Source organism: Oncorhynchus keta, chromosome 1 (genome assembly GCF_023373465.1).
Source record: "Oncorhynchus keta strain PuntledgeMale-10-30-2019 chromosome 1, Oket_V2, whole genome shotgun sequence".
In the NCBI taxonomy this organism is placed as follows: Eukaryota; Metazoa; Chordata; class Actinopteri; order Salmoniformes; family Salmonidae; genus Oncorhynchus; species Oncorhynchus keta.
In genome coordinates this window covers 39,790,364-39,818,360 of record NC_068421.1, presented here as the reverse complement: position 1 = coordinate 39,818,360, position 27,997 = coordinate 39,790,364, and the positions used below count along the sequence as shown (strand labels likewise).

The 27,997-nt window shown below is 48.9% G+C and overlaps 1 protein-coding gene across 1 annotated transcript; it reads left to right on the top strand.

The window, feature by feature from the left end:
• Nucleotides 1-131: 131 nt before the first annotated feature.
• LOC118374283 (sodium-dependent serotonin transporter-like) lies at nt 132-27,997 on the top strand. Its single transcript, XM_052524443.1, has 15 exons — nt 132-2,916; nt 9,701-9,741; nt 9,846-10,458; nt 11,951-12,085; nt 14,009-14,231; nt 17,227-17,365; nt 17,675-17,809; nt 18,221-18,324; nt 18,521-18,648; nt 19,611-19,723; nt 20,237-20,368; nt 24,110-24,209; nt 24,443-24,543; nt 25,868-26,035; nt 26,963-27,997. The coding sequence occupies exons 3-15, from the start codon at nt 10,074-10,076 to the stop codon at nt 27,032-27,034; spliced, it is 1,935 nt and encodes a 644-aa protein (XP_052380403.1). The 5' UTR covers nt 132-2,916; nt 9,701-9,741; nt 9,846-10,073; the 3' UTR covers nt 27,035-27,997.

Here is a 27,997-nt window from a genome sequence, read left to right as displayed (position 1 = left end):
CGGCCATTTTGTTTTGTCCATGTCCTCTTTTGCTTCTCTCCGCCACCAGGCACCAGCAGAGTTATAATAATAATAATAATAATAATAATATAATATATAGTATATATATTATTGCAATTCAGTTTTTGTTGTTGTGTGTCCTCTGGCTTCATAAACATTCTGTGGTATGTAGAAATCTGTGGGGTCGTTAAAAGGTCTGTATGTACCTACATCTCTTTGTTAGGGCTGGTTCAGGGTCACGTCCTATGTAAGTAGTCCATCCCAGTTTTTCACCAGGAGACACACACATCCACCCCACCAGCCCTAGCTGTATTATTGAGGCCCAGCGTAATGCCATCCCTTCCTCTCTGCTAGCTTCCCTAGGTCAGAGTTCAACCCAGAGCAGCCAGACAAGAGTGAGGTGTGTGAGAGAGAGTTAGGCAGGGGTGTCAGGAAGCAGCGTACCAGTCGCCCGCCCTCTAACCCCCCCCAGCCATGGTCCAATCCGGTGAGTTCTCGTCCACTGACAGAAGGGGAAGTGCCAGTTCAGCACATCAGCATCCAGGGGAGCATAATATCACAACTATGACGGGTTCAATCAGAGTTTAGTTGTGGTGGTCAGACAAGTATGTTTTGATGAATAAGCAGTAGGGGGAACTCAACTCCCAACACATTCAGTTCAGCTCATGTGGATAGAGACAGTGATTACGCACAAGCTCCCCCCTGTGAACTTGCCCCTACTGCTCCTCGCCGTATGCCTTGCATTACTGTGAGCTCTGCCTGGAATGAGGTGACAGAAGGACCGGCAGGCTGGAGCTCTGAGGGTGGGGGTCGGGAGGGGTCAGCTCAGTCCCCTGGAATCCCAGCCGTGTGAGGCGTACCACAGCCACCCGCCACTCCTCTCACCCCACTATTAAATCATTACAACTCCCAGAGATCCCCCAAACCGACAAACGCAGGAACGGCCGGCAATTGACCCCGACCCCTGAATTCCAACCCTCCTGAGTGGCCGAACACAGGGGCAGTACATTTCCCATGGGGTCAGATGGAAGAGAGGGCGATTGTGTGTGTGTCCCTTACCGTTGAACTCCACACAAACATGAACACAGCGTGTGTAAAAGTCCACCTTCCTTTCCCTCTGTGGTCCACTGGCTTTCTCTCTTGGCTCCTTCATTTGCGTCACAACCCCTGTCTCACTTTTCACCAGGTCTCCCCTGTTGGCACATAAGAGACTTGTTATTGTCGTAGCTATGAATGTCCCAGTGCAGATTTCTCCTGTAAGTAGGGAGCACTGTATAAGTGGAACACGTGGACGTGAGAACCATTCAGGTCCGTACCGTCAGCCCTCTCACCTTAGGTTCCTGTTTATGGATCATCTCAAGTCTGAGGAGGAGTGCTGATCTCCGATCAGATTAGCCTTTTAGATCATAATAGATCAAAATTGATATTCAGTGGACAGGAGGGGGGGGGCTGATCCTAGATCAGCACACCTACTTAGAGGCTTGTATGACTAAACACAATAGAGGAGCAACACAGTAAAGCTGTCAGATCTCTTGTTTCACTATTTCTTCGGGGAGGTTGATGTTAATCTCTCCGTTGAGTTTGTTTGGTATGTTTAGCAGCGTTAAGAGTTTGGAGGGGATGGAATGGGTTTTTCACATAGGCTGCTAGAGAGTTACACACACACACAAAGTCATGAACATACACACACAAAGTCATGAACATACACACACACACACACACACACACACTCCACCACAAACACACTCACTCCATCATGAACACACACGCAGAGTTAGTTTCCACGTGAGGGGCTTTGGGGCCAGCTGGGCCCAGGATTGAGATGTAGTAGAGAGGCTGTTAAGGGGCTTTTAGGTGCTGTACCTTTTCCTTGGCAGCACTGAGTAGCAAATATGTAGCTTTGTAGTTTAGCCTCCCCCTGTGTTCCCAGAGAGAGATTCCAAGAAATTCCACTTAATCTTTTCAGGGCTTTGTCTGACTGACCTGATTGTGATGGGAGTCTGGATGGTGACTCATTCAACACTTAATACACACACAGCCCGCTTATTCAAGACTCATATTATACCCTCCAATTCTCCGACTTTCCCTGGCTCTGATGGACTGGTAGATGTCCTGACGTCACCACTACCGAGGATTTATCTGGGCTCAAAGTCCTTTGTTTCACACCAACTTAAAACCCTCAGAGGATGGATTGTTCTGCTTTGTTTATTTCTCTGCCTCCCCTCGTGTGTGTGTGTGTGTGTGTGTGTGTGTGTGTGTGTGTGTGTGTGTGTGTGTGTGTGTGTGTGTGTGTGTGTGTGTGTGTGTGTGTGTGTGTGTGTGTGTGTGTGTGTGTGTGTGTGTGTGTGTGTGTGTGTGTGTGTGTGTGTGTGAGAGATTGGAGTGACTCGCACTCGCAGCAGCACCCCCACACTGGTTAAGAGTGAGGCGTTGTGAGTATCTCTGTGTAAAAATAGTCATGATTACAAGGACTGTGTTGTCTTCTGTGTGTGACTCTCTCTGTGGGCCTCCAGTGACTGGACTTGGAAGTCCCTACCCTAGAGACTTAACCCTGACACACGTACACACACATGGTGTATGATAGTCTAATGCAGGTGGTTGTAAGAGGAGTCAGGGATAGCCCCACTGCCACTCAGCCAGGCTCTTTCTTTCCCTTTCAGAACTATGCGTCTTGGATTAAGAGCAAGGGATCCCTGCACTGGCAAAAGCTGTGTGTGTGCGTGCGTGCGCGTGTGTGTGTGTGTGTGTGTCTCTAATCAAGGCAAAGTAGAATGTGGCCTTGGGGAAGCCTAGCTTTGTCCAGTGTGTATCCGTGCCCTGCCCCTCCAGGATGCCGAGTGGGGACTGGGAGTGAGCTGGACGTCTATGGACAGCAGAGCTGTTTGCTGGTCCCAGCAGCACCCACCTTCACCCCAGGTAGGACACACCTCTTTTTTGTCCCTCTCAGTCACCATTCTATGCTATCCACAGCTTGGACCTGACCTATTGCTACAGTAGAATTGCTTTTGTTCCAATTCCACCTAATTTATTTCCACTGTCCCGGACCAAGACTAACACACATTCATATGTACAGGGAATAGAATGAAATACTGAATGAAAATGTTACGTAGGATATAATACATACTGTATGAGTACACAACAACATGTGTTTTTTCCCCCAGCCTCTCAAAACAGCCATAAAGCAAAGGTTCCATATCTATAAATCATCGGCTCTAAAACTTGGATGGTCTTGCTGTTTAGTGTTGGGAGACTCACCAGGGAGAATCAATGGAGATTACTGTAGGCATGTTTTATAGGACCCAGGTAGTGCTTGTGGAGCCCTTCATATCTGCTGGGGATTATTGCCGATTTAGTTATTCTATTATTCAACCTCCTAATCATATACCATGGTTGTGTATGGCCGTTGTTGGATTTTCAATGAGTCTTGCTATAATGACCGCAGTACGTTCCATATGTTTGTCTCGAATTGAACAGCACCTTTAGTCCCAGCCCCTGTGTTGCTGTAATGGTGAGACCGAGTGAGTGCAGTTCCTCTGAGCTGTACCAGAGGGAGCTCTTTTCTCCCTGAGCCGCGTCGCCCGGGACAATCCCAACCTGTTGTGTTGACAAGAAGTACTCCAGACCGAGGGCCTAGAGGGAGAGGAGAGACTGAAGAGGAGGGTGAGCGAGGAGATGTAGAGGAAGGAAAGAGAGTGTCTCAGGGGGTTGGGTTGTAAGCAAAAAGACACATTTATGTTCTCTGCGAGATAGTAGGGAGGGCGGTGAGAGGGAGAGAAACGCTACGTGGTAGTTTTTATCTAGCTTCGTTGGACACGCTGACTAAGTCGCTCTGGATAAGAACTGCTGGTAAATTAAAATGGGGAGGGAGACGGAAGGGAGGGAGGGGGAGGAGGGCACGGAGAGAGAGCGAAAGAGGAGGGTAGGAGAGTGAGGGGGAAGAGGGCAGGGAGAGAGGGAGAGGGAGAGGAGGGAACAGAGAGAGTGAGATGGGGGGGACGGGGGGACGGCAAGAGAGTGAGAGGAGGGGAGGGGAGGAGAGAGAGAGAGAGAGAGAGAGAGAGAGAGAGAGAGGTGGAAGAGGACAGGGAGATGAAGAGATTAGGCTCCTAACTTGCTGATAGAGGGCAGCTGCCAGTGATTGTAATTGAAGAGATTAAATGATCCCATGGCTGGGTCCCTCCCTGCCTACAATGTCCCCTAGTCCTCTTGTGTTTTCTGGCTAATCTTACCTTTTCGATCGATCTCCCTCTCTGTCTGTCTCTACCGCCCTACCTCTCTCTCTCTCTCTCTCTACCTCTCTCTCTGTCTCTCTACCTCTGTCTCTCTCTGCCTTTCTCTCTCAACTCTTATGTTCCCCTCGATATCTACACATTTCCCTCTTCCTTAGAAATTAGATTTCTCTCTCACGTGGCACACACAGAGACATACTTGCTCACACATGAGTGTTAGAAGGTTCAGATATTAATGAGAGTGCTGACTTGTCCCATGCTGTTAGGAGTCCTAGCCTCCTTGCATAAATCCTTGTTTTTCTTTCCTACTCTACGGTGGAGATGTGTGGAGATTTTTTTTTTTTACAGCTATTCCTCAGTTTCACTAAGCTAGCTGGGGTTGCTCAAGACCCAATATGACTGGTTTTGTATGTGGGAACCACATTTAGTCAGAGGAAACTGCAAAACACTTTTTAAATAGTTCAAAGGTTAAGATGCTTGTCCTCGAAGTCTACAGGAGGTCAAGGGGCCTCAGTAACCATAAATGGATGGAATCATAATGCATCAATTCCATTGAGTAGACCTTTTTAGATATGAAACAATAGAGAGCATTGCTATCTTCTAGCCCGCAGGGTGAGGTTAGGTATCCATACCGGATCTGCCTAGTTCAGACCGGGAGATGGTGGGGAGCATCACCAACGAAGAGGCGAGATGAGGGAGTGCACCTACCTGGCATCGCACACTTGACATTTTCCAAACACTTCTTTATCTGGATGTATTCCACCTGAAGGGTTACCAAGGAACTGGGAAACACACTCTGAGGGGCGCTTGGAGAGCGGACACCTGTTAGCTGATTGTGTTTTAGACAGATGCAGCGAAGGCCTTTTCAGACTGCTGATGCCTAATGGCTTCCTGTAGGTCTTTGTTTGCGTTTGTTTGGGAAGGGCACGAGGTGGGCACTGCCAAATCAAATGTCCAACAACACCATGGCAGTGGTAGTTCTGATATGCTTCCTGTAAGTGCTTGTTTTAGTGTGTGTGTAGTGTGTGTGTTGGGTGTGTGTGTGTGTGTGTTGGGTGTTGTTTTTCCCAGGGGATAAGCACACTATCCTTCAATCTGTCATTCGGCGTATGGGTTCCTATCGCGGACTACTTCCTACCGCTTGGTGATTGGCTTGTTATTTTTAGTCCGGAGAGCTGAGTGAGATTGAAGATGCATTTGGACTGGTCATCTGTTGCTCTTCTGCGTTGCTGTGTAACGTGCAACGCTGCTCATCCAGCACTTCAGACCGACTCCCATTTACGTCATGTCACTATTCCCTTTTTGTTTACAATATTTGGTTATTTTGAGAGGAATGCGTAGCCTACAACTCAACTCCTCTTTGTGGCTGGAGATTTTTGCAAAACCAGGCAATAGTCTTGCCAGGTGGAATGAGACAACCATTCACAAATGGGGGAAGAGGGGGCCAACAGGTCAATGGGAAAGGAGGACAGCGTCCGGTCGAGAGTGACAGCTCCTTCAGAGAAACCCCTTCACCGCCAAATACATCTTGATAAGCACATTAGCTCGGCAAACTGCTCATAATGTCACTCTTAGATGTCTTCCCATTCTGTCTCGAAAACCAATGATCTCGTTAAGCCAAGTTCTCGGTAATTCTTAGTTTTAAGATTCGTCAACATGCTCTCTCAGGACTTTTTTTTATCCCTTAGCGGCACTATCTGGCTTTCTATTTCTGGACCCTACCTTTTTAATGTTTCGGGTCGAACATGATTTATCTACAGCCCTGGTTGTATTATGACAGATGAAGTTCATGGGCAAACGATTCAGCTGATAAGAACAGCTAAGTGATCACCGTAGAGCGTTTTCAGCCTGCAGACTCGATGGAGCTGCTGAAAGTTGTCTGAGGCTGCCCGTGAATTTGTCTGTCAGGGATTTAGCGTATACCGGAGTAAGAGTGATGTCTGAGGATCCACTCTGTGTTTTGTTCACAGCTAGCCATGGGGACGAGGGGATGCTTTTGACGGCGGCTGTTAAAGCAACACAGAGGGGGGGGGGACTCCGTAAGGTGAGACCAACAAAGGCCTCGGGAAATCATCCCCTATTTATCGTCTTCAATATTCCATAGCTGATGAGGAGCGTAGATTGCAGTCCGGCGATGACAGGCGGATAGCGGTGCAGCTACCAGATGTCTGGAACTTTATCCAGGTTGTCCAACAACAACACAAAATGATTTGTGCATGTCGCCGTGTACATATAGCACTGCACATTTTTTCCCACGTAGATGTAAATGATGTCAAAAGCAAAGTAAGCCGTAAGACAATATGATTGTGTATAGGAGAGATAGAGAGAGAGACAGAGAGAGAGAGAGAGAGACAGAGAGAGAGGGAGAGACAGAGAGAGAGAGACAGAGAGAGAGAGATAGAGAGAGACAGAGAGAGAGAGAGAGAGAGAGCGGAGGAAAAGGGTGTAAGAAACTCCAGCAGGGGTGTAGGGGGGAGTGTCTGTACGTGTTCTTCAGAGGGACAGTGGTGAGTACCACCCTGACGCAGACCCCCACATAACTACGGAACCGCTGCACGGTAGGGCTGCATTCTGGGCATTGTGTGTGAAGTTTGTGTGTGTGTGTGTGTGTGTGTGTTTCTCCATGGTTCTATGCATATATGTGTTTGTGCCAGACCAAACGTCAACGTGTCTATAGTGTGATGATGGAAGAGGTTTGATGTGTTTGTGCATGCTTATCCTGGCAAGTTCATGCAACGGCAGAGCATCACATAAGTTCTAGGAGGGGGACAAAAGTTCCATTGGGTTGAATTGTCTGATTTTGAAGCGTGTCTGATTTGACGCAACGTCGACTAGAGTTTGTGCGCCGTAGAGACTAGATACAGTGGTGAATAGTGATGGAGATCCAAGTTAGGTGTTCGGCTTCCTCATTGTCTTACAACGAAAACAAGAAGTACTCCCGCTAGAAACCCCAAAGTTGTGATCATTTATTGTTTTTTTTGTTTCCAGAGAAGGCTAGAGTTGATTCCTTATCCACTACTCAATATTTCTAATGTACATCATTGGTTGTCTGTCTCTGTAACAGAACAATAATGCTCAGAGTTGGCGCGATGGTTGCTCTCGGTGTGTGTGGGTGTTCTTCTGTACTGACAGAATTGCAGGCTCTTTGTTAACGTAAGGTGAAGTGTTCGGTGACGGACATTGGAAGGCCCCCCCCCGCTCCCCTTATGTTATAGTGTTTTTAATGTCACGTGTACAGTACAGTGAAATGCCTTTCTTGCAAGCTTACACTATGGTAACCTTGACAAAAGTGTTTTTTTCTTCATAGCTCCAAGTTGCACCGATTTTCAGAACTTGTAGGATTGTGTGGGATCTGATCGCAATGATGTTTCGAATATGTTGTTCAGTGATTTCATTCTTAGCTGGAATATCGTTGATGATGAAGTGGTTGTTTGACGTTACTCAGTGCTGAGCTAATGTAAGTGCTGTACGGCAACCCAGCGAGTCAAAAAAGATGGTACTTTTAAAGGAAGTTTCATTTATCTCTTGAGTTTGAACTAATTGTTACCCCCAGTGTTTATTTGTGGGTTTCACTTTGCACTCTTTCTTCCAGCCGTTGTTTTCTCATCTTTATTTATGAATATCCATCAAATGCTCTGCTTCCACCTCCTATATATACTCTGTTGTCAGTCCAGGTGCCTTATGTGGCTTGGAGCATTCTGTTTGACTGATAGGGGTTATGGACTGGAATCCCATGGAGAATAGCAGGACAATTACTTTTAATTGGGATAATGGCATTCCATTTGAATTAACTCTCCCTTTGCCATTAAATTCCAATTGAAGCAAACGAGTATAAACGAGGCGATTAGCTCCAAAACCTTTTTTTCTCCCCTTCATTTTCCAACGTTTTTTACTCAAACCACGGGACTTTTTAAGCGGGGTATGCGGTTAACGTTTGTAAATAAAAGAATCGGCAAAATATATCTATATTTTTTTAGCGCATCTTCAGTCAATGTAATATAGCGCATATTTAATTAATTTTAAGATCGATACAATTCTGTTTATGATATTTGTCAAATGTCATCGGTATACAAGTTTTGAGACGCACAATGATTTGTCTCTTTCGGTGTGAAATTCCAACATGGAAAAACGTGGTATGATTCCGAGCCCCGTCACAAACTACATCTTTCTGGAGACGACTTTCATCACTTTCATTGTAGTTTCCCTGTTTGAGGAAAATAGCTTCATAATAATGTGAATGAATACACTACTTTATTAAATGACTTTATTGTGAGTCTGTACATTATAACCAATATTACATTACACTGGTACACTACTTTATTAAATGACTTTATTGCGAGTCTGTACATTATAACCAATATTACATTACACTGGTACACTACTTTATTAAATGACTTTATTGCGAGTCTGTACATTATAACCAATATTACATTACACTGGTACACTACTTTATTAAATGACTTTATTGCGAGTCTGTACATTATAACCAATATTACATTACACTGGTACACTACTTTATTAAATGACTTTATTGCGAGTCTGTACATTATAACCAATATTACATTACACTGGTACACTACTTTTTTTCCAGTCTATTGCTAAGCCTTATACTTTGTCTAACATATACAGTATATGGATTAAATGACATGAAAATGATCATTCTCAATAATTGACATTAAAAGGCCCCAGAATGAAGGGTCGTTGCAGTGAAGAGAAAGGCAACAGGGAACACAATGGAAAAGGACAAGAGAAACGCTCCCGTTGGATAATTTTGCATATAACTGTGGTAAATATCTACTGCTGAAAAGTAGTTAAAAATACATTTAAAAAGTAGTCCCCCCCCCAAAAAAAAAATGTTTTAAAGGAGTTAAACATACAAAGTAGTTTGTTTCTTAATTTGATTTAACACATTTTTTTTGTTTTTTTGCTATGATATCTTGATTATACTCATACTGTCAAAGGAACATTACAGTACAAGAAGAATATGTCTGTGATACGTGTTTTCTTTGATAATATGTGTTATCAGGGTTATCAGAATCAGAGGAAGTCAGTCGGTTTCAAATCCTATCAACGTACGTGTTCCATCCTGCCTTAACACACTGACTGCACATTGATTTCATCTATCAAACGACTTCTTCTAACTGTTTTTTCTTCCTTACAAATCTTGTTGCTGTCTGAATAATTTTTTTAATGATTTTTATTTTCATCTCATTTATATGGTGAAGTTCAACATTCATATTTTTGATCTCCAAAGGTATAGAGACCTACAGATGTGATTGTAGCTTCGGCAGTAACAGCAATGTCAAGAACGAAAATCAACTAACGTGTTCTAGCAGAATCCCCTCAGGCCTTATTTGGCAGGGACTTTCAGGTTTCACAATTCCCCCAGTGTTGCACACTTTTAACCCCATAGTGACATATCACAGTCACCCATTTGTCTCCGTCTTTCCCTGTGTTAACTAACCACTCAGGATCTTCCAGAGAAGCCCAAATAAAGTGCAAACCATTCAAGGTAAAATACACAAGTAATTCCCCAAAAAACATTTTCATTTCTAAACATGTCCTGTTGTTATCACAATGGTCATTTACACAAGTGGTGTTGTGTTTGTGTTGCAGTCTGATACAGGTTGTGTCAACACTGGTGTTTGTCATAGAAGGCAGTGGAGCCAGTCCAAGTGTCTAACCCTACAGCGGCGCCCCCCCCCCCTGGCCCGGCCACACCTCTCCCTCTCCGTCTCTCTCTATGATATCCCTCATCCCCTGATGGGCACCTCATCACACCGTGCCACAAGTCCACCGTCGTCGCTAACAACCACACCACGCCACTAACCACCGGCCATCGCCATGGAGATGAAACAGTCAATGATGATGGACAGAGAGAACGAAGGAGGGGAGAAAGAGAAAGGGGAGGAGTCATCGCAGGAGAACGGCAGACTCATGCTGGCTGACGGAGGGGTGGCAGAGAAGGGGGACCCCAAAGTGAACTCTGGTGGGGGGTCAGGAGGGGTGTCCAACGGGTACCCCACGTCCACAGCACCGAGCCCCAAGGAGGGAGCGGGGGGTGTACCCGCAGGGGCCCTCAGGACTCTGGTGGTCCACCAGACCAGTCTGGACCAGCCCCGGGAGACCTGGAGCAAGAAGATGGACTTTCTGTTGTCTGTGATTGGCTACGCCGTGGACCTGGGAAATGTGTGGCGCTTCCCCTACATCTGCTACCAAAACGGCGGAGGTGAGACCCGGGCCTGTTCAATGGAGCACGCTGTTGCAAAAAGCTCAAATAAGCGTTTCTTGTTGGACAAGTCTAGGTAGTCCCTCTTTGTTTCAGCCTGTTTTCTTACGTTTGGTGCCTAATGAACACAACCCAGGTTGAGGGAGAAAGTAACACTGGAACGGAGAGAATCTGTAGCTGGGGAAAGGGAGGTTAAGGAAATTGACAGAGGAAACTAAACCATCTACAGTATACTGGTAACAAAAAGCATTAATGCAGATTGAATATAGTTTTCCACCCAACATATTTTCACACTTAATCATATAGCTAGATAAAGCAAGATAGATAAATCGGACAGAGCGTCTGGAAAACACAGACCATTCAAACCAACCAAAACTTTGATCAAATGAACATTTACACCTCGGACAGAAATAGCACTGGGTAAATACATAATGTTAAACCTTGTGTAATGAATGTTAATTTAATGTTCCCAGATGTTTACAAGGGAACTCTGCTGTCCTCCCTGCCTTTCTACAACTCTCCTCCTCACATCAAATACAGGCCTCCGATTTCATTTTATTGAATTTGCAATAATACAATCTTTGCAATATCCTGTTTCTCTGTTTAGTGGGAGCGAGGGAAAGAGAGAAAGAGAGATGGAGACAGGGAGACACTTGATAGAAGCAACACTATTAATTGTCTGTTTTTATGAGAGTGGCTTCAATCTATTCTCTCTCTCTCTCTCTCTCTCTCTCTCTCTCTCTCTCTCTTTCTCTCATTGCTTAATAACCTGTCTCCTAGTCCCAGCTACTGAATCAACAGTTATCTTTGCTTTCATGTCAACCACACAGATATGAATTCCTAATCAAATACAGAGACAGGCTCCAGTCCAGCCAAGCCCCTATCTCCCTGGTACTCTCCAGGGTTCGCCATGTCTTTTTTTCTCTGACATTTCCAATTCCTCCTCTCACTCCCTTTGCTCTTTAGGGTCAGCTACAGGTCAGTGTTGAATGTTCCAGATGTTGATGTCAGTTGTTGTTAGATAAGGTGTGTAGAAATCTGGCAAAGAGTGCAGATATGAAACATGTGGAGTTTCTATTTTTGACCCATGAAATTATTTTTACTCAATATACCCCAACCTCCACTTTTTCCTTCTCCCTCTCTCTCTCTCTCTCGCGCCCTCTCTCTCTCGCGTGCCCTCTCTCTCCTGCGTGCCCTCTCTCGCGAGCCCTCTCTCTCTCTCGCTCTCTCCGGCGCCCTCTCTCTCTCGCGTGCCCTCTCTCTCTCGCTCCCTCTCTCTCGTGCCCTGTCTCTCTCGCTCCCCCTCTCTCTCTCGCTCCCTCTCGCCCTGTCTCTCTCGCGTGCCCTCTCTCTCTCGCTCCCTCTCTCTCGTGCCCTGTCTCTCTCGCTCCCCCTCTCTCTCTCGCTCCCTCTCTCGCCCTGTCTCTCTCGCGTGCCCTCTCTCTCTTTATCTACCCCTCTCTCTCCCCCACTCCCCTACCTGTTGTCCCAGGTGCCTTCCTGCTGCCCTACATGTTGATGGCGGTATTCGGTGGCGTGCCTCTGTTCTACATGGAGCTGGCTCTGGGGCAGTTCCACCGCAGCGGCTGCATCTCCATCTGGAAACACATCTGCCCCATCTTCAAGGGTAAGAAGAGAGGAGGGGAGATGGAGGGAGGGGAGTGGATTCGACTAATTTTGTTAACACAATGAAGCTTGTCAACTATTTTGATAAGTGTTATGGAGGAGTTATGAGAGGAGAGGAGTCGGGAGAGGAGAGGAGTCGGGAGGGAAGAGGAGTCGGGAGGGAAGAGGAGTCGGGAGGGAAGAGGAGTCGGGAGGGAAGAGGAGTCGGGAGAGAAGAGGAGTCGGGAGGGAAGAGGAGTCGGGAGGGAAGAGGAGTCGGGAGGGAAGAGGAGTCGGGAGGGAAGAGGAGTCGGGAGAGAAGAGAAGTCGGGAGGGAAGAGGATTCGGGAGGGAAGAGGATTCGGGAGAGAAGAGGAGTCGGGGGAGTCACGGGAAAAGGGGATTCAGGGGAGAAGGGGAAAAGTGGAGTCGGGAGAAGAGGTGTCAGGAGAGAAGGGGAAAAGAGGAGTACGGGGAGAAGAGGAGTCCGGGGAGAAGAGGCGTCGGGGGAGAAGAGTAGTCGGGAGAAGAGGGGTCAGGAGAGAAGGGGAGAAGAGGAGTCAGGGGAGAAGAGGCATCGGGGGAGAAGAGTAGTCGGGAGAAGAGGCGTCAGGAGAGAAGGGGAAAAGAGGAGTCGGGAGAGAAGAGGCGTCAGGAGAGAAGGGGAGAAGAGGAGTGAGGGGAGAAGAGGAGTCAGGGGAGAAGAGGAGTGAGGGGAGAAGAGGAGTCAGGGGAGAAGGAAAGTCGGGGGAAAAGAGGAGTGGAGTGGTAGATCCAGAAAGACAGTGAGCAGCTAGCTAGCTGCCTGTTAGAGCAGATAGATGAGTGAATGTCTGAGAGACAGATAATATGAACTCTCCGACCCCTTCAGCACGTTCCTCATGAAAGTCTCTGCATCCCCTTGTTGTGGTGATGTCCAGCTCTCTGTTATGGAAATTGTCACATTTCCCGCGGAAATGCCAGCATGCTTAGAAACGTCATGTTATGTAAATCCCAGTTGTTTCCAAATGTCATCTACTTGAGTCGGACTTGAATTAGCTTGAAAATAGATAGATAGGTTTAGATCTCTGAGTGATGGATGGAGCGAGTTATCCCCGACCAATCCCACAACACAGAACACACCTTCATCTCAAACTCTCTTCCCATCTGGTCAGAGTCTGGTTTGCTCGATGCCCTGGTCCGCCACTTGCCTCGTTTGTCTCTCTACCCCACTCTCTGCCTCGTTTGTCACTCTACCCCACTCTCTGCCTCGTTTGTCTCTCTACCCCACTCTCTGCCTCGTTTGTCTCTCTACCCCACTCTCTGCCTCGTTTGTCTCTCTACCCCACTCTCTGCCTCGTTTGTCTCTCTACCCCACTCTCTGCCTCGTTTGTCTCTCTACCCCACTCTCTGCCTCGTTTGTCTCTCTACCCCACTCTCTGCCTCGTTTGTCTCTCTACCCCACTCTCTGCCTCGTTTGTCTCTCTACCCCACTCTCTGCCTCGTTTGTCTCTCTACCCCACTCTCTGCCTCGTTTGTCTCTCTACCCCACTCTCTGCCTCGTTTGTCTCTCTACCCCACTCTCTGCCTCGTTTGTCTCTCTACCCCACTCGCTGCCTCGTTTGTCTCTCTTCCCCACTCGCTGCCTCGTTTGTCTCTCTACCCCACTCTCTGCCTCGTTTGTCACTCTACCCCACTCTATGCCTCGTTTATCTCTCTACCCTACTCTCTGCCTCCTCTCTCGTTCATTCATACCTGTGTTAATCCTAATGGAAAAACAAACTCTCTTCTCTCCATCACAAACTCTCTCGCTCTCTCTCTCCAACAGTTATCACCGTAACTATCTATATATGATTATAGGATGTTATAAAGGGGCTGTGCGGGTTCATGACAAGTCTGACGATGCATTATCATAACTGCATTGTCATGCATTATACCTTACATTGTCTTTTCCTTTCTGCGAAAGGTATCGGCTTCGCCATCTGCATCATAGCGCTGTACATTGCGTTCTACTACAACACCATCATGGCGTGGGCCCTGTACTACCTGCTGGCGTCATTCCGGCCCAGCCTGCCCTGGACCACGTGCTCCAACCCCTGGAACACGGTCAACTGTCTCCGCTACCTGTCCACCGACAGCAACGTCACCTGGACCAACACGTCCACCTCGCCCGCCGAGGAGTTCTATACGTAAGTCAAGACCATGTAAGTGCAAGGCAGGACGGAGGGACGAGGAAAAGGGGGCTGCCAGGGACATTAGACAGTAGAGGATGGAGGGGTAGACTGCATGATGGCCTCGGTGGAGGAGAGGCAGAGAGGACAGTGACTGGATGGGTGGATGAAAGGTAGATATGGATAGGTGGATGAAAGGTAGATATGGACAGGTGGATGAAAGGTAGATATGGACAGGTGGATGAAAGGTAGATATGGACAGGTGGATGAAAGGTAGATATGGATAGGTGGATGAAAGGTAGATGTGGATGAAAGGTAGATATGGATAGGTGGATGAAAGGTAGATATGGACAGGTGGATGAAAGGTAGATATGGATAGGTGGATGAAAGGTAGATATGGATAGGTGGATGAAAGGTAGATATGGACAGGTGGATGAAAGGTAGATATGGATAGGTGGATGAAAGGTAGATATGGATAGGTGGATGAAAGGTAGATATGGATAGGTGGATGAAAGGTAGATATGGACAGGTGGATGAAAGGTAGATATGGATAGGTGGATGAAAGGTAGATGTGGATGAAAGGTAGATATGGATAGGTGGATGAAAGGTAGATGTGGATGAAAGGTGGATATGGATGAAAGGTAGATATGGATAGGTGGATGAAATGGTAGATATGGACGGGTGGATGAAAGGTAGATATGGATAGGTGGATGAAAGGTAGATATGGACAGGTGGATGAAAGGTAGATATGGACAGGTGGATGAAAGGTAGATATGGACAGGTGTATGAAAGGTAGATATGTACAGGTGGATGAAAGGTAGATATGGATAGGTGTATGAAAGGTAGATATGTACAGGTGGATGAAAGGTAGATATGGATGGGTGTATGAAAGGTAGATATGTACAGGTGGATGAAAGGTAGATATGGACAGGTGGATGAAAGGTAGATATGGACGGGTGTATGAAAGGTAGATATGTACAGGTGGATGAAAGGTAGATATGGACAGGTGGATGAAAGGTAGATATGGACAGGTGGATGAAAGGTAGATATGGACAGGTGGATGAAAGGTAGATATGGACAGGTGGGTGAAAGGTAGATATGTACAGGTGGATGAAAGGTAGATATGGACGGGTGGATGAAAGGTAGATATGGATGAAAGGTAGTATGAAAGGTAGATATGTACAGGTGGATGAAAGGTAGATATGGACGGTGGATGAAAGGTAGATATGGATGGGTGGATGAAAGGTAGATATGTACAGGTGGATGAAAGGTAGATATGGACAGGTGGATGAAAGGTAGATATGGATAGGTGGATGAAAGGTAGATATGGATAGGTGGATGAAAGGTAGATATGGACAGGTGGATGAAAGGTAGATATGGACAGGTGGATGAAAGGTAGATATGGACGGGTGTATGAAAGGTAGATATGTACAGGTGGATGAAAGGTAGATATGGACGGGTGGATGAAAGGTAGATATGGACGGGTGGATGAAAGGTAGATATGGACGGGTGGATGAAAGGTAGATATGGACGGGTGGATGAAAGGTAGATATGGACGGGTGGATGAAAGGTAGATATGGACAGGTGGATGAAAGGTAGATATGGACAGGTGGATGAAAGGTAGATATGGACGGGTGGATGAAAGGTAGATATGGACAGGTGGATGAAAGGTAGATGTGGATGAAAGGTAGATATGGACGGGTGTATGAAAGGTAGATATGTACAGGTGGATGAAAGGTAGATATGGACGGGTGGATGAAAGGTAGATATGGACAGGTGGATGAAAGGTAGATATGGACGGGTGGATGAAAGGTAGATATGGACGGGTGGATGAAAGGTAGATATGGACAGGTGGATGAAAGGTAGATATGGACGGGTGGATGAAAGGTAGATAGGGATAGGTGGATGGAGATGGGAGAAGACCCGGCAGATAGAACTTTTAACTTTTCGGTTAAAGTGTTACCTGAACTTAAAATGTTTAGTTGGCCAAAACTTGTCTGAAATGTTCATTCAACTGTTATCTGTGCATCTACCTAAAGAATACTATGAAACTGGTTACACACACACACACACACACACACACACACACACACACACACACACACACACACACACACACACACACACACACGCACACACAAACAGTGCTTTTAACATGCAATATTTTCAACTTATCTATTTGACATAAGTGTTTACATTTTGCGTGTTCATTTAACTCCTCTGCCTCATGTCTGGCACCCAGAATTTTTTTTTTTTATAAACCTTGTCATTCTGTCCATCTGGAATGTTTCCTTAACTGGCAACCTGGCATCTAGCTCGATCATCTCGATCATCTTTCACCGTACCAAGTTATTTTTGCCAAGTTATCTTATGTCCTCCTTCTGTTGTGTCAGCATTACATATCCACAATATGTTTATTCAATTTTTATCCTTGTCATCTTCTTTTTTAAAATCTATCTCTTGCCTAGTCCTTTCACGTTCTACCTTTTATGACCCTGGAAATCAAATGAAATGTTGCTCAATGCGTTTATTTAGCGTCCTTCGCCGGGAGGCTGATACTTAAGCTAAACAAACACACGCCATACAAGAGCAACTGTTTATTTTCTTTCAAAATATCATCAATTATCCCCATCTATCTGTAGCAAGCAACCTGCCAGATGTATGAATGCTTTTCCTCTCTTGATCACTCTATTTCCCTATAAATGACTCCTTTCTCTGTTATTCTGTCTCATCCCCTCTTCTCATCTCTCTTCCTGACAATCCCTCTCTTTTCCCTGGTTGACCCCCCCCCTCTCATCTATCTCCTCAACCCCTCTCTCACCTTATCCCTCACTCGCCCCACTCTTTCACCCCTCTCTCTCCTTATCCCTCTCGTCTGACACCTACCTCCTCATCCCTCTCTCCTGATCCCTCATCCCTCCCCTTATCCCCCTCTCTCCTCACTCCTCTCTCTTTACCCTCCTATCCGCTCCTCATCCATTTTGCTCATCCCTCACTCCTCTGTTCCGTAAAGGCGTCAGGTACTGCAGGTACACCTGTCTCCAGGTCTGCACCAGCTTGGCAGTGTGAGTTGGCAGCTGGCTCTCTGCCTCCTGTTCATCTTCACCATCGTCTACTTCAGCATCTGGAAGGGAGTCAAGACCTCTGGCAAGGTGAGCGTGGCTGGGGGATGGAGAAACGGTAGATAAACAGTAGATCACAGTAGGTAAACACTGTGAACTCTGTTTCTCACTGATGCCTCCTATTCATACGTGCCCTTCTCTTTCTCTCTGTCGCTCCCTGCATCTCTTTCTTCCTCTCTCTCTTCCTCCTTCACCCTCTCTCTCTCCACCCTTCTCTCTCTCTCCTCCACCCCTCTCTCTATCTCCCTCTCTCTCTATCTCCCTCTCTCTCTTCCTCCACCCCTCTCTTGCTCTCTCTCTCTCACTCCTCCACCCCTCTCTCTCTCCCCTTTCTCTCAGGTGGTGTGGGTGACAGCCACCTTCCCCTACCTTGTCCTGCTGGTGCTGCTCGTTCGTGGGGCCACTCTACCCGGAGCCTGGAGGGGCGTGGTCTTCTACCTCAAACCTGATTGGGGGAAACTACTCAGCACCACAGTGAGTTGGCCCACTATTTGTTTAGGTTTACAGCCAATCCTTTGTCAGCATACAAACAACACACTGGCACCGAGTCATACTGCCTGATGTTTTCCTAATACCTAGTTTGTCTTCTTCCCGCTTTCTTATCCACCTCTCTCTCTCCCTTTCCTTCTCTCTCTCTCCCTCTCTCTCTCCCTTTCCCTCTCCCTCTCCCTCTCTCTCTCTCTCTCTCCCTTTCCTTCTCTCTCTCTCTCTCTCTCTCTCTCTCTCCCTCTCCCTCTCCCTCTCTCTCTCTCTCTCTCTCTCTCTCTCTCTCTCTCTCTCTCTCTCTCTCTCTCTCTCTCTCTCCTCTCTCTCTCTCTCTCTCTCTCTCTCTCTCTCTCTCTCTCTCTCTCTCTCACACCTCTCTCTCTCTCTCTCTCCCTCCAGGTATGGATTGATGCTGCAGCTCAGATCTTCTTCTCTCTGGGGCCAGGTTTCGGGGTTCTCCTGGCCTTTGCCAGCTACAACCCCTTTCACAACAACTGTTACAAGTGAGTCTCCATTTCTCTTGATACAGTACAATTTATTTATGAACCTGCCCATATGGGATGTTTCTTTCCCTCTCTTTCTTCTCTTATCTCCCTCTTCATCCCCTCTTTCTTTCTCTATCTCTCCCCCTCACTCTGCCCTCACTCTCTACCCCTCTCTCACTTCCTCCCTCCCCCCCTCTCTCTCCCCTTATCTCAGGGATGCGTTGCTGACCAGCTCTGTGAACTGCCTGACCAGTTTCCTCTCTGGGTTTGTCATCTTTACCGTGCTCGGCTACATGGCTGAGATGCGCAAAATAGGCGTGGAGACCGTAGCCAAGGATGCTGGTAAATCAATCAATCAAATCCATAATCTATTTTTCATATCCAGCAGTTGTTGTAGGATTTATTTATTTTTACATCAGGGCCCATATTCACAAAGCGTCTCAGAGTGCTGATCTAGGATCAGGTGTCCTCCCCTTCCCTTGTAATCTTATACAATATGATCTAAAAAGGCCCAGTGCAGTCAAAAACGTGATTTTCCTGTGTTTGTATTGACCAATAAGAAAGAGAGTTCCAAACCTCTCTACCAATAACAGCTACTTTTCAGTTTTCCCCTCCCTACTCAGAACACTCCCAGACAGTCCTCGCTAAATTTTTGCTTGAGAAATGTCTCTTTGCTCGGAATAATGTTGACCATTTCAATTAAAAATAATTTCAGTAAGGTACTTTATTGTTACCCAGAAATGATTTGATATTCCTTTAATGGAAAACTGATCCTTGATCAGCTCTCCTACTCTGAGACACTTGAGAAATACAGGCCCAGATAGTTCACAGGTTATCTGAATTCAGACAGTAATTGAAATCTGGCAAGTGAGTACAGACCAGACTGTGGAGAATCCTAACGTAAGACACACGGTCAAAACAAATTCTCTGCTACGGTTCTAGTTACATTTGCATACATCAAGACAGGACTAATTGCCCACTATTCCTGTTTGATAAAGGCCCAACACCACATGTAAAAGCCACAGGGGCCCGTATGGAAATAATTATGATCCCTTAGGTGCTTTCAAACATGAAAGAGGACAGTTAAGATGCCACATTTCCACCGTGTGTGTGTGTGTGTGTGTGTGTGTGTGTGTGTGTGTGTGTGTGTGTGTGTGTGTGTGTGTGTGTGTGTGTGTGTGTGTGTGTGTGTGTGTGTGTGTGTGTGTGTGTGTGTGTGTGTGTGTGTGTGTGTGTGTGTGTGTGTGTGTGTGTGTGTGTGTGTTCCCTTTCCTAATATGTTGATTGTCTGTCTCTTCTGCCAGGTCCCAGTCTGCTGTTCATCATCTATGCTGAAGCCATCGCCAACATGCCCGCTGCCACCTTCTTCGCCATTATCTTCTTCCTCATGATCATCATGCTGGGGCTGGACAGCACGGTCAGTGGCACACACACACACATACGTGCAAGCACAGATGAATACACATGTACAAATGCGCGCGCACACACATGCATAAGGGCGTGGTAATCTCACAGAATTACTGGTTCTCAAATTGATTGTCTGTTTTTGATCAGTTCTCCGTTCTTACAAAAATGTACTCCTACTATGTGTGCTTATTCATTTAACCCAGGCTCTCAGGTTGTGTTGAGTGTGTATTCATCCAATCAGGCTCTGAGCTTAGAAGGGGGGGGGGGGGTTACTGTCAACAGAACTGATGCTGAAGGAACAGTTTGTGTCTGAGGATCTTTCTGTCTGGGTTTGCCTGTTTTTTTGTGATCTTCTATAGTTGCGCAATTATTATTTTCCTCTCTCGTGAGCATCTCTCTCTCGCTCATCACTCTCCACCTGTCTCTCCTTTTCTCTCTCCCTTTCTCCTCTGAGTTACTCCTCTACTGACTCTCTCAATTTAATTTCAGTTTAATGTCTCTCCCTTCTTGTCTTCCTGTGTAGTTTGCTGGTCTGGAGGGGGTGATCACAGCCATGCTGGATGAGTTCCCCCAGTTGTTGTCTAGGAGGAGGGAGTGGTTTGTCCTGGGCCTGGTGTGTGTCTGCTACCTGGGAGCGCTCTCCACCCTCACCTACGTGAGTCTCCTCTCCACTCTACCAAGCCTCGGTCCCACTCCCACTCAGCCTCAGTCCCACTCCCACCCAGCCTCAGTCCCACTCCCACACAGCCTCAGTCCCACTCCCACTCCCACCCAGCCTCAGTCCCACTCCCACCCAGCCTCAGTCCCACTCCCACCCAGCCTCAGTCCCACTCCCACTCAGCCTCAGTCCCACTCCCACCCAGGCTCAGTCCCACTCCCACCCAGCCTCAGTCCCACTCCCACTCCCACACAGCCTCAGTCCCACTCCCACCCAGCCTCAGTCCCACTCTCACTCCCACCCAGCCTCAGTCCCACTCCTACCCAGCCTCAGTCCCACTCCCACCCAGCCTCAGTCCCACTCCCACTCCCACCCAGCTTCGGTCCCACTCCAGCCAGCCTCGGTTCCACTCCAGCCAGCCTCAGTCCCACTCCAGCCAGCCAGCCTCAGTCCCACTCCCACCCAGCCTCGGTACCACTCCACCCAGCCTCGTTCCCACTCCACCAGCCTCGGTACCACTCCATCCAGCCTCCGTCCCACTCCCACCCAGCCTCGGTCCCACTCCACCCAGCCTCGGTCCCACTCCACCCAGCCTCGGTCCCACTCCACCCATCCTCGATCCCACTCCACCCAGCCTCTGTCTCACTTCCACCCAGTCTCGTTCCCACTCCACCCAGCCTCGGTACCACTCCACCCAGCCTCGTTCCCACTCCACCCAGCCTCGTTCCCACTCCACCCAGCCTCGGTCCCACTCCACCCAGCCTCGGTCCCACTCCACCCAGCCTCGATCCCACTCCACCCAGCCTCTGTCTCACTTCCACCCAGTCTCGTTCCCACTCCACTCGTCTAGGAGGAGGGAGTGGTTTGTCCTGGGCCTGGTGTGTGTCTGCTACCTGGGAGCGCTCTCCACCCTCACCTACGTGAGTCTCCTCTCCACTCTACCAAGCCTAGTTCCCACTCCCACTCAGCCTCAGTCCCACTCCCACCCAGCCTCAGTCCCACTCCCACCCAGCCTCAGTCCCACTCCCACCCAGCCTGAGTCCCACTCCCACTCCCACCCAGGCTCAGTCCCACTCCCACCCAGCCTCAGTCCCACTCCCACACAGCCTCAGTCCCACTCCCACTCCCACCCAGCCTCAGTCCCACTCCCACTCCCACCCAGCCTCAGTCCCACTCCCACCCAGCCTCAGTCCCACTCCCACCCAGCCTCAGTCCCACTCCCACTCCCACCCAGCTTCGGTCCCACTCCAGCCAGCCTCGGTTCCACTCCAGCCAGCCTCAGTTCCACTCCACCCAGCCTCAGTCCCACTCCACCCAGCCTCAGTCCCACTCCCACCCAGCCTCGGTCCCACTCCCACCCAACCTCGGACTCACTCCCACCCAGCCTCTGTCTCACTTCCACCCAGTCTCGTTCCCACTCCACCCAGCCTCGGTACCACTCCACCCAGCCTCGTTCCCACTCCACCCAGCCTCGGTACCACTCCATCCAGCCTCCGTCCCACTCCCACCCAGCCTCGGTCCCACTCCACCCAGCCTCGATCCCACTCCACCCAGCCTCGGTCCCACTCCACCCAGTCTCGATCCCACTCCACCCAGCCTCTGTCTCACTTCCACCCAGTCTCGTTCCCACTCCACCCAGCCTCGTTCCCACTCCACCCAGCCTCGTTCCCACTCCACCCAGCCTCGGTCCCACTCCACCCAGCCTCGTTCCCACTCCACCCAGCCTCAGTCCCACTCCAGCCAGCCTCAGTCCCACTCCAGCCAGCCTCAGTCCCACTCCAGCCAGCCTCAGTCCAACTCCACCCAGCCTCAGTCCCACTCCAGCCAGCCTCAGTCCCACTCCAGCCAGCCTCAGTCTCCCACTCCAGCCAGCCTCAGTCCCACTCCAGCCAGCCTCAGTCCCACTCCAGCCAGCCTCAGTCCCACTCCCCACTCCACCCAGCCTCAGTCCCACTCCAGCCAGCCTCAGTCCCACTCCAGCCAGCCTCAGTCCCACTCCAGCCAGCCTCAGTCCCACTCCACCCAGCCTCAGTCCCACTCCAGCCTCAGTCCCACTCCAGCCAGCCTCAGTCCCACTCCAGCCAGCCTCAGTCCCACCCACTCCACCCAGCCTCAGTCCCACTCCAGCCAGCCTCAGTCCCACTCCACCCAGCCTCAGTCCCACTCCAGCCAGCCTCAGTCCCACTCCACCCAGCCTCAGTCCCACCCAGCCTCCCCACTCCACCCAGCCTCAGTCCCACTCCACCCAGCCTCAGTCCCACTCCAGTCAGCCTCAGTCCCACTCCACCCAGCCTCAGTCCCACTCCACCCAGCCTCAGTCCCACTCCAGCCAGCCTCAGTCCCACTCCACTCCAGCCTCAGTCCCACTCCACCCAGCCTCAGTCCCCACTCCACCCAGCCTCAGTCCCACTCCAGCCAGCCTCAGTCCCACTCCACCCAGCCTCAGTCCCACTCCACCCAGCCTCAGTCCCACTCCACCCAGCCTCAGTCCCACTCCAGCCAGCCTCAGTCCCACTCCACCCAGCCTCAGTCCCACTCCAGCCAGCCTCAGTCCCACTCCAGCCAGCCTCAGTCCCACTCCACCCAGCCTCAGTCCCACTCCAGCCAGCCTCAGTCCCACTCCACCCAGCCTCAGTCCCACTCCAGCCAGCCTCAGTCCCACTCCACCCAGCCTCAGTCCCACTCCACCCAGCCTCAGTCCCACTCCACCCAGCCTCAGTCCCACTCCACCCAGCCTCAGTCCCACTCCAGCCAGCCTCAGTCCCACTCCACCCAGCCTCAGTCCCACTCCACCCAGCCTCAGTCCCACTCCAGCCAGCCTCAGTCCCACTCCACCCAGCCTCAGTCCCACTCCACCCAGCCTCAGTCCCACTCCACCCAGCCTCAGTCCCACTCCACCCAGCCTCAGTCCCACTCCACCCAGCCTCAGTCCCACTCCAGCCAGCCTCAGTCCCACTCCACCCAGCCTCAGTCCCACTCCACCCAGCCTCAGTCCCACTCCAGCCAGCCTCAGTCCCACTCCACCCAGCCTCAGTCCCACTCCACCCAGCCTCAGTCCCACTCCAGCCAGCCTCAGTCCCACTCCACCCAGCCTCAGTCCCACTCCAGCCAGCCTCAGTCCCACTCCACCCAGCCTCAGTCCCACTCCACCCAGCCTCAGTCCCACTCCACCCAGCCTCAGTCCCACTCCAGCCAGCCTCAGTCCCACTCCACCCAGCCTCAGTCCCACTCCAGCCAGCCTCAGTCCCACTCCACCCAGCCTCAGTCCCACTCCACCCAGCCTCAGTCCCACTCCACCCAGCCTCAGTCCCACTCCACCCAGCCTCAGTCCCACTCCACCCAGCCTCAGTCCCACTCCACCCAGCCTCAGTCCCACTCCAGCCAGCCTCAGTCCCACTCCAGCCAGCCTCAGTCCCACTCCAGCCAGCCTCAGTCCCACTCCACCCAGCCTCAGTCCCACTCCACCCAGCCTCAGTCCCACTCCACCCAGCCTCAGTCCCACTCCAGCCAGCCTCAGTCCCCTTGGCTCATTACCCAGGTTATTATACTTTCATCCAATCTTTTTTTTTGCTGGTTATTTAGCAATGTCCAGAATCTCCTTAATGGCATGAAGCAATGCTGTCGGGAAATACGTTGAAAATAAGCTGGAACATCAGTGGTATATACTGTAGAAATGTCTCTATAGTCTCTATAGCTTTCTTCCCAACACCCATGCATTTCTCTGGAACTCTGTTTTAGGGAGGTGCGTTTGTGGTGAAACTGTTTGAGGAGTACGCCACGGGACCTGCTGTCATCACTGTGGTCTTCCTAGAAGTCATCGCCGTTTCCTGGTTCTACGGTAAACTGACAATGATGTTGCTGACAAGGCCCACATAGTCTGACATTCTTTGGAATCAGCTTTTTAATTTTTGATTTAATGGATGTGTGTTTGTGATTGGTTTGTAACCTGACTGCACTAGACATGTCTCATTTGGGAAAATAAAACAATGGATGGATAAGGCGATTCCATATTGTGACACTAAAGTGTGTGTGTGCCTGTGTTTCATTCTGTGTCTTTGTGTCCATTTTCAGGCATGAGTCGTTTCTGTGCTGATGTCCATATGATGCTGGGATTCTCTCCTGGATTGTTCTGGAGGGTGTGCTGGGTGGCCATCTGCCCAATATTCCTACTGGTGAGGCACACACACACACCGGCTGTACATACAGTTGAAGTAGGAAGTTTACATACACTTAGGTTGGAGTCATTAAAACTTATTTTTCAACCACTCCACAAATGTCTTGTTAACAAACTATAGTTTTGGCAACTCGGTTAGGACATCTACTTTGTGCATGACACAAGTCATTTTTACAATTGTTTACAAATTATTTCACTTATAATTCACTGTATCACAATTCCAGTGGGTCAGAAGTTTACATATACTAAGTTGACTGTGCCTTTAAACAGCTTGGAAAATTCCAGAAAATGATGTCATGGCTTTAGAAGCTTCATATTGACATAATTTGAGTCAGTTGGAGGTGTACCTGTGGATGTATTTCAAGGCCCACCTTCAAACTCAGTGCCTCTTTGCTTGACATCATGGGAAAATCAAAACAAATCAGCCAAGACCTCAGAAAAAGAATTGTAGACCTCCACAAGTCTGGTTCATCCTTGGGAGCAATTTCCAAATGCCTGCAGGTACCACTGTACAAACAATAGTACACAAGTATAAACACCATGGGACAAGGAAACGTGTTCTGTCTCCTAGAGATGAACGTACTTTGGTGCGAAAAGTGCAAATCAATCCCAGAACAACAGCAAAGGACCTTGTGAAGTTGCTGCAGGATGAAAATAGATGGCTTCATGAGGGAGGAAATTTATGTGGGTATATTGAAGCAACATCTCAAGACATCAGTCAGGAAATTAAACCTTGGTGGCAAATGTGTCTTCCAAATGGACAAAGTTGTGGCAAAAGGGCTTAAGGACAACAAAGTCAAGGTATTGGAGTGGCCATCACAAAGCCCTGACCTCAATCCTATAGAACATTTGTGGGCAGAACTGAAAAGGTGCGTGCGAGCAAGGAGGCCTACAAACCTGACTCAGTTACACCAGCTTTCCAGAAGGAATGGGCCAAAATTCACCCAACTTATTGTGGGAATCTTGTGGAAGGCAATTTAAAGGCAATGCTACCAAATACTAATTGAGTGTATGTAAACTTCTGACCCACTGGGAATGTGATGAAAGAAATAAAAGCTGAAATAAATAATTATCTCTGCTGTTATTCTGACATTTGTAAATGAGAACTTGTTCTCAACTTGCCTACCTGGTCAAATAAAGGTGAAATAAATAAATAAATTTCACATTCTTAAAATAAAGTTTTTATCCTAACTGACTTAAGACATTTACTAGGATTAGATGTCAGTAATTGTGAAAAACGGAGTTTAAATTTATTAGACTAAGGTGCATGTGAACTTCCCACTTCAACTGTACCTGTTTGAAAAACACAATTTCCTCCTCAGTTCATCATTGTCAGTTTCCTGGCGTTCCCCCCGGAGGTCAAGTTGTTTGACTACGTCTACCCACCTTGGACAACAGTTCTGGGCTACTGCATCGGAGTGTCCTCCTTCATCTGTGTACCAGCCTACATGTTGTACCACCTGCTCACTGCCAAAGGGACCTTTAAACAGGTAAGAGCCTCCAGAGGGCTTGGGGAGGGCCTCTCACCCTCCAGACCCCCTCCAGTCCCCCTCCAGACCCCCTCCAGTCCCCCTGCCATCACCAGGCTACTAACAGAGGACACAATCAAAAGGAGAGATGCAGAGAGTAGGAATACAAGCCACCACGGCTTCCAGACACACACGCAAGCATAGACAAGCGACAGACACCGCGTGGACCTGCACACTGTCACGTTGCCAAGCCAGAAAACAGCCCCTTGTTTGAGAAGACAGACAGACTGACACCAAACTGCATGGTACACACAGCACCTTCCTCCCTCCTGTCCCTGCCTTTGATAAACCTGTCATCCAATAAGCCCAGTGTTTGCCCCAGTGCCTCACCGCACAATGGGACTGAAAGACAGTGTCAGCAGGGGGGGTTCTGGTCGTACATCTGTGTTAGTGTGTGTGCGTTACGTGTGTGAGCGTTGTTTGCCTAACCTGCCGCTGCGGCCAGTGATCGTAGACAGACGGATCAGAACGAGGTCAGGATGTGTGTGACAGCGCACAGTCTGTGTGATGGCGCTCAACAGGAGCGATCTGTCAGGTTACGCCACAGTTATACCAGGCACTACTTATTGCACTCAGGCTACCAGAAATCAGTCACTTTCAACGGAAGCAGACACGGGAAAGTCCCATTTTGTGAGTGGTGCGAAGGGACGGTCTTGCTAGATAGCTTTGACACTGTGCTGGATAGGCTAACAGCCAACGTGCCAATTTGCATGTTGTTCGGAATATAGAACCACAACGAGAGATCTCTGTGATTCCACAAGATAACTTGTAGTATAACCGGACTGTTACAAGGGGAACCCAACACGCAATTACAATGGATGACATGAAATAACCCCGGTGTTCCCTCCTACCCCTCTCTTTTCTCTTCCTCCCTTCCTTATCCCTCAGCGTCTCCTGAAGGGCATCACTCCTGTACCCAGTGGGCCTCACAGTGACATTATCATCACCCACGCCGTCTGACCCAGTGGTCTGACCAGGCCCGGTGGACTACACCCCCCTCTGCTGGACATAGAGCACAACTGCAGGATGGGAAGGGTTCGTCCCTTCCCCCGCTTCTCCTCCAGAACACCCACAGCAGACTTCAGCACTAAGGCACCCCGTCCATCCCACTGACCCCAGGGGTGAGGTGGAGTGCCGGGCCACATTGTCTGCAGCATCCCACCCCTCCTCCCGTCATCTCCCTCCTGGCTCATTCTGTTAGCTAAACCGTTAGCGGCTAATGGCGTCACTGTTTTCATACTGGCCCATGCTGGTCAGAGCATTTCAACCACCTGACAGAGGTTTTTTTAAGATGCCACAGCACAATGACATGTGTACTGTTACAATTGGAATCCATCCATTCAGTATGATTCATAAACATACACACTCTTCCTTGTCTCTGTTCTGTCTGCTCCACTTTTATATCACAAACAAACGTCTCATTTGTCTCATTTGACCTTCGATCCTTGTTTCATGAGTTCTGCTTTCAGATATTTAGCCGGACATTGATTGCAAAATCCAGGAATCTTTTTACATGTCTAAATGAAGCCAAATGTTCCATGGATATTTCTACAGGTATTTCCAGATGTGAGCTGTTGTCATGTTTTAGAATGACTTGGCGGGAGCTTGTCAGTATTTCTGAATGGGAATGGGATGGCTGAACCTATGAAGGGCCTTGGTGTATGTCAGAGCGTCTCCACACGGTGAAGCGCTGTATGTTGGTGTAGTATGACGCACTGCAGTACTGATCATGCTCTGTAAGCATATCCAGGTTGTTGGGGAACATAGAGACAAGTTCAGAAGAGAACACAGGGCTTTGTCCAGTCGTATGTGGGGGGATTCTTGAGTTGCAGTATGGAAGGCTCTGGTTTGTGTGTGTGTGTGTGTGTGTGTGTGTGTGTGTGTGTGTGTGTGTGTGTGTGTGTGTGTGTGTGTGTGTGTGTG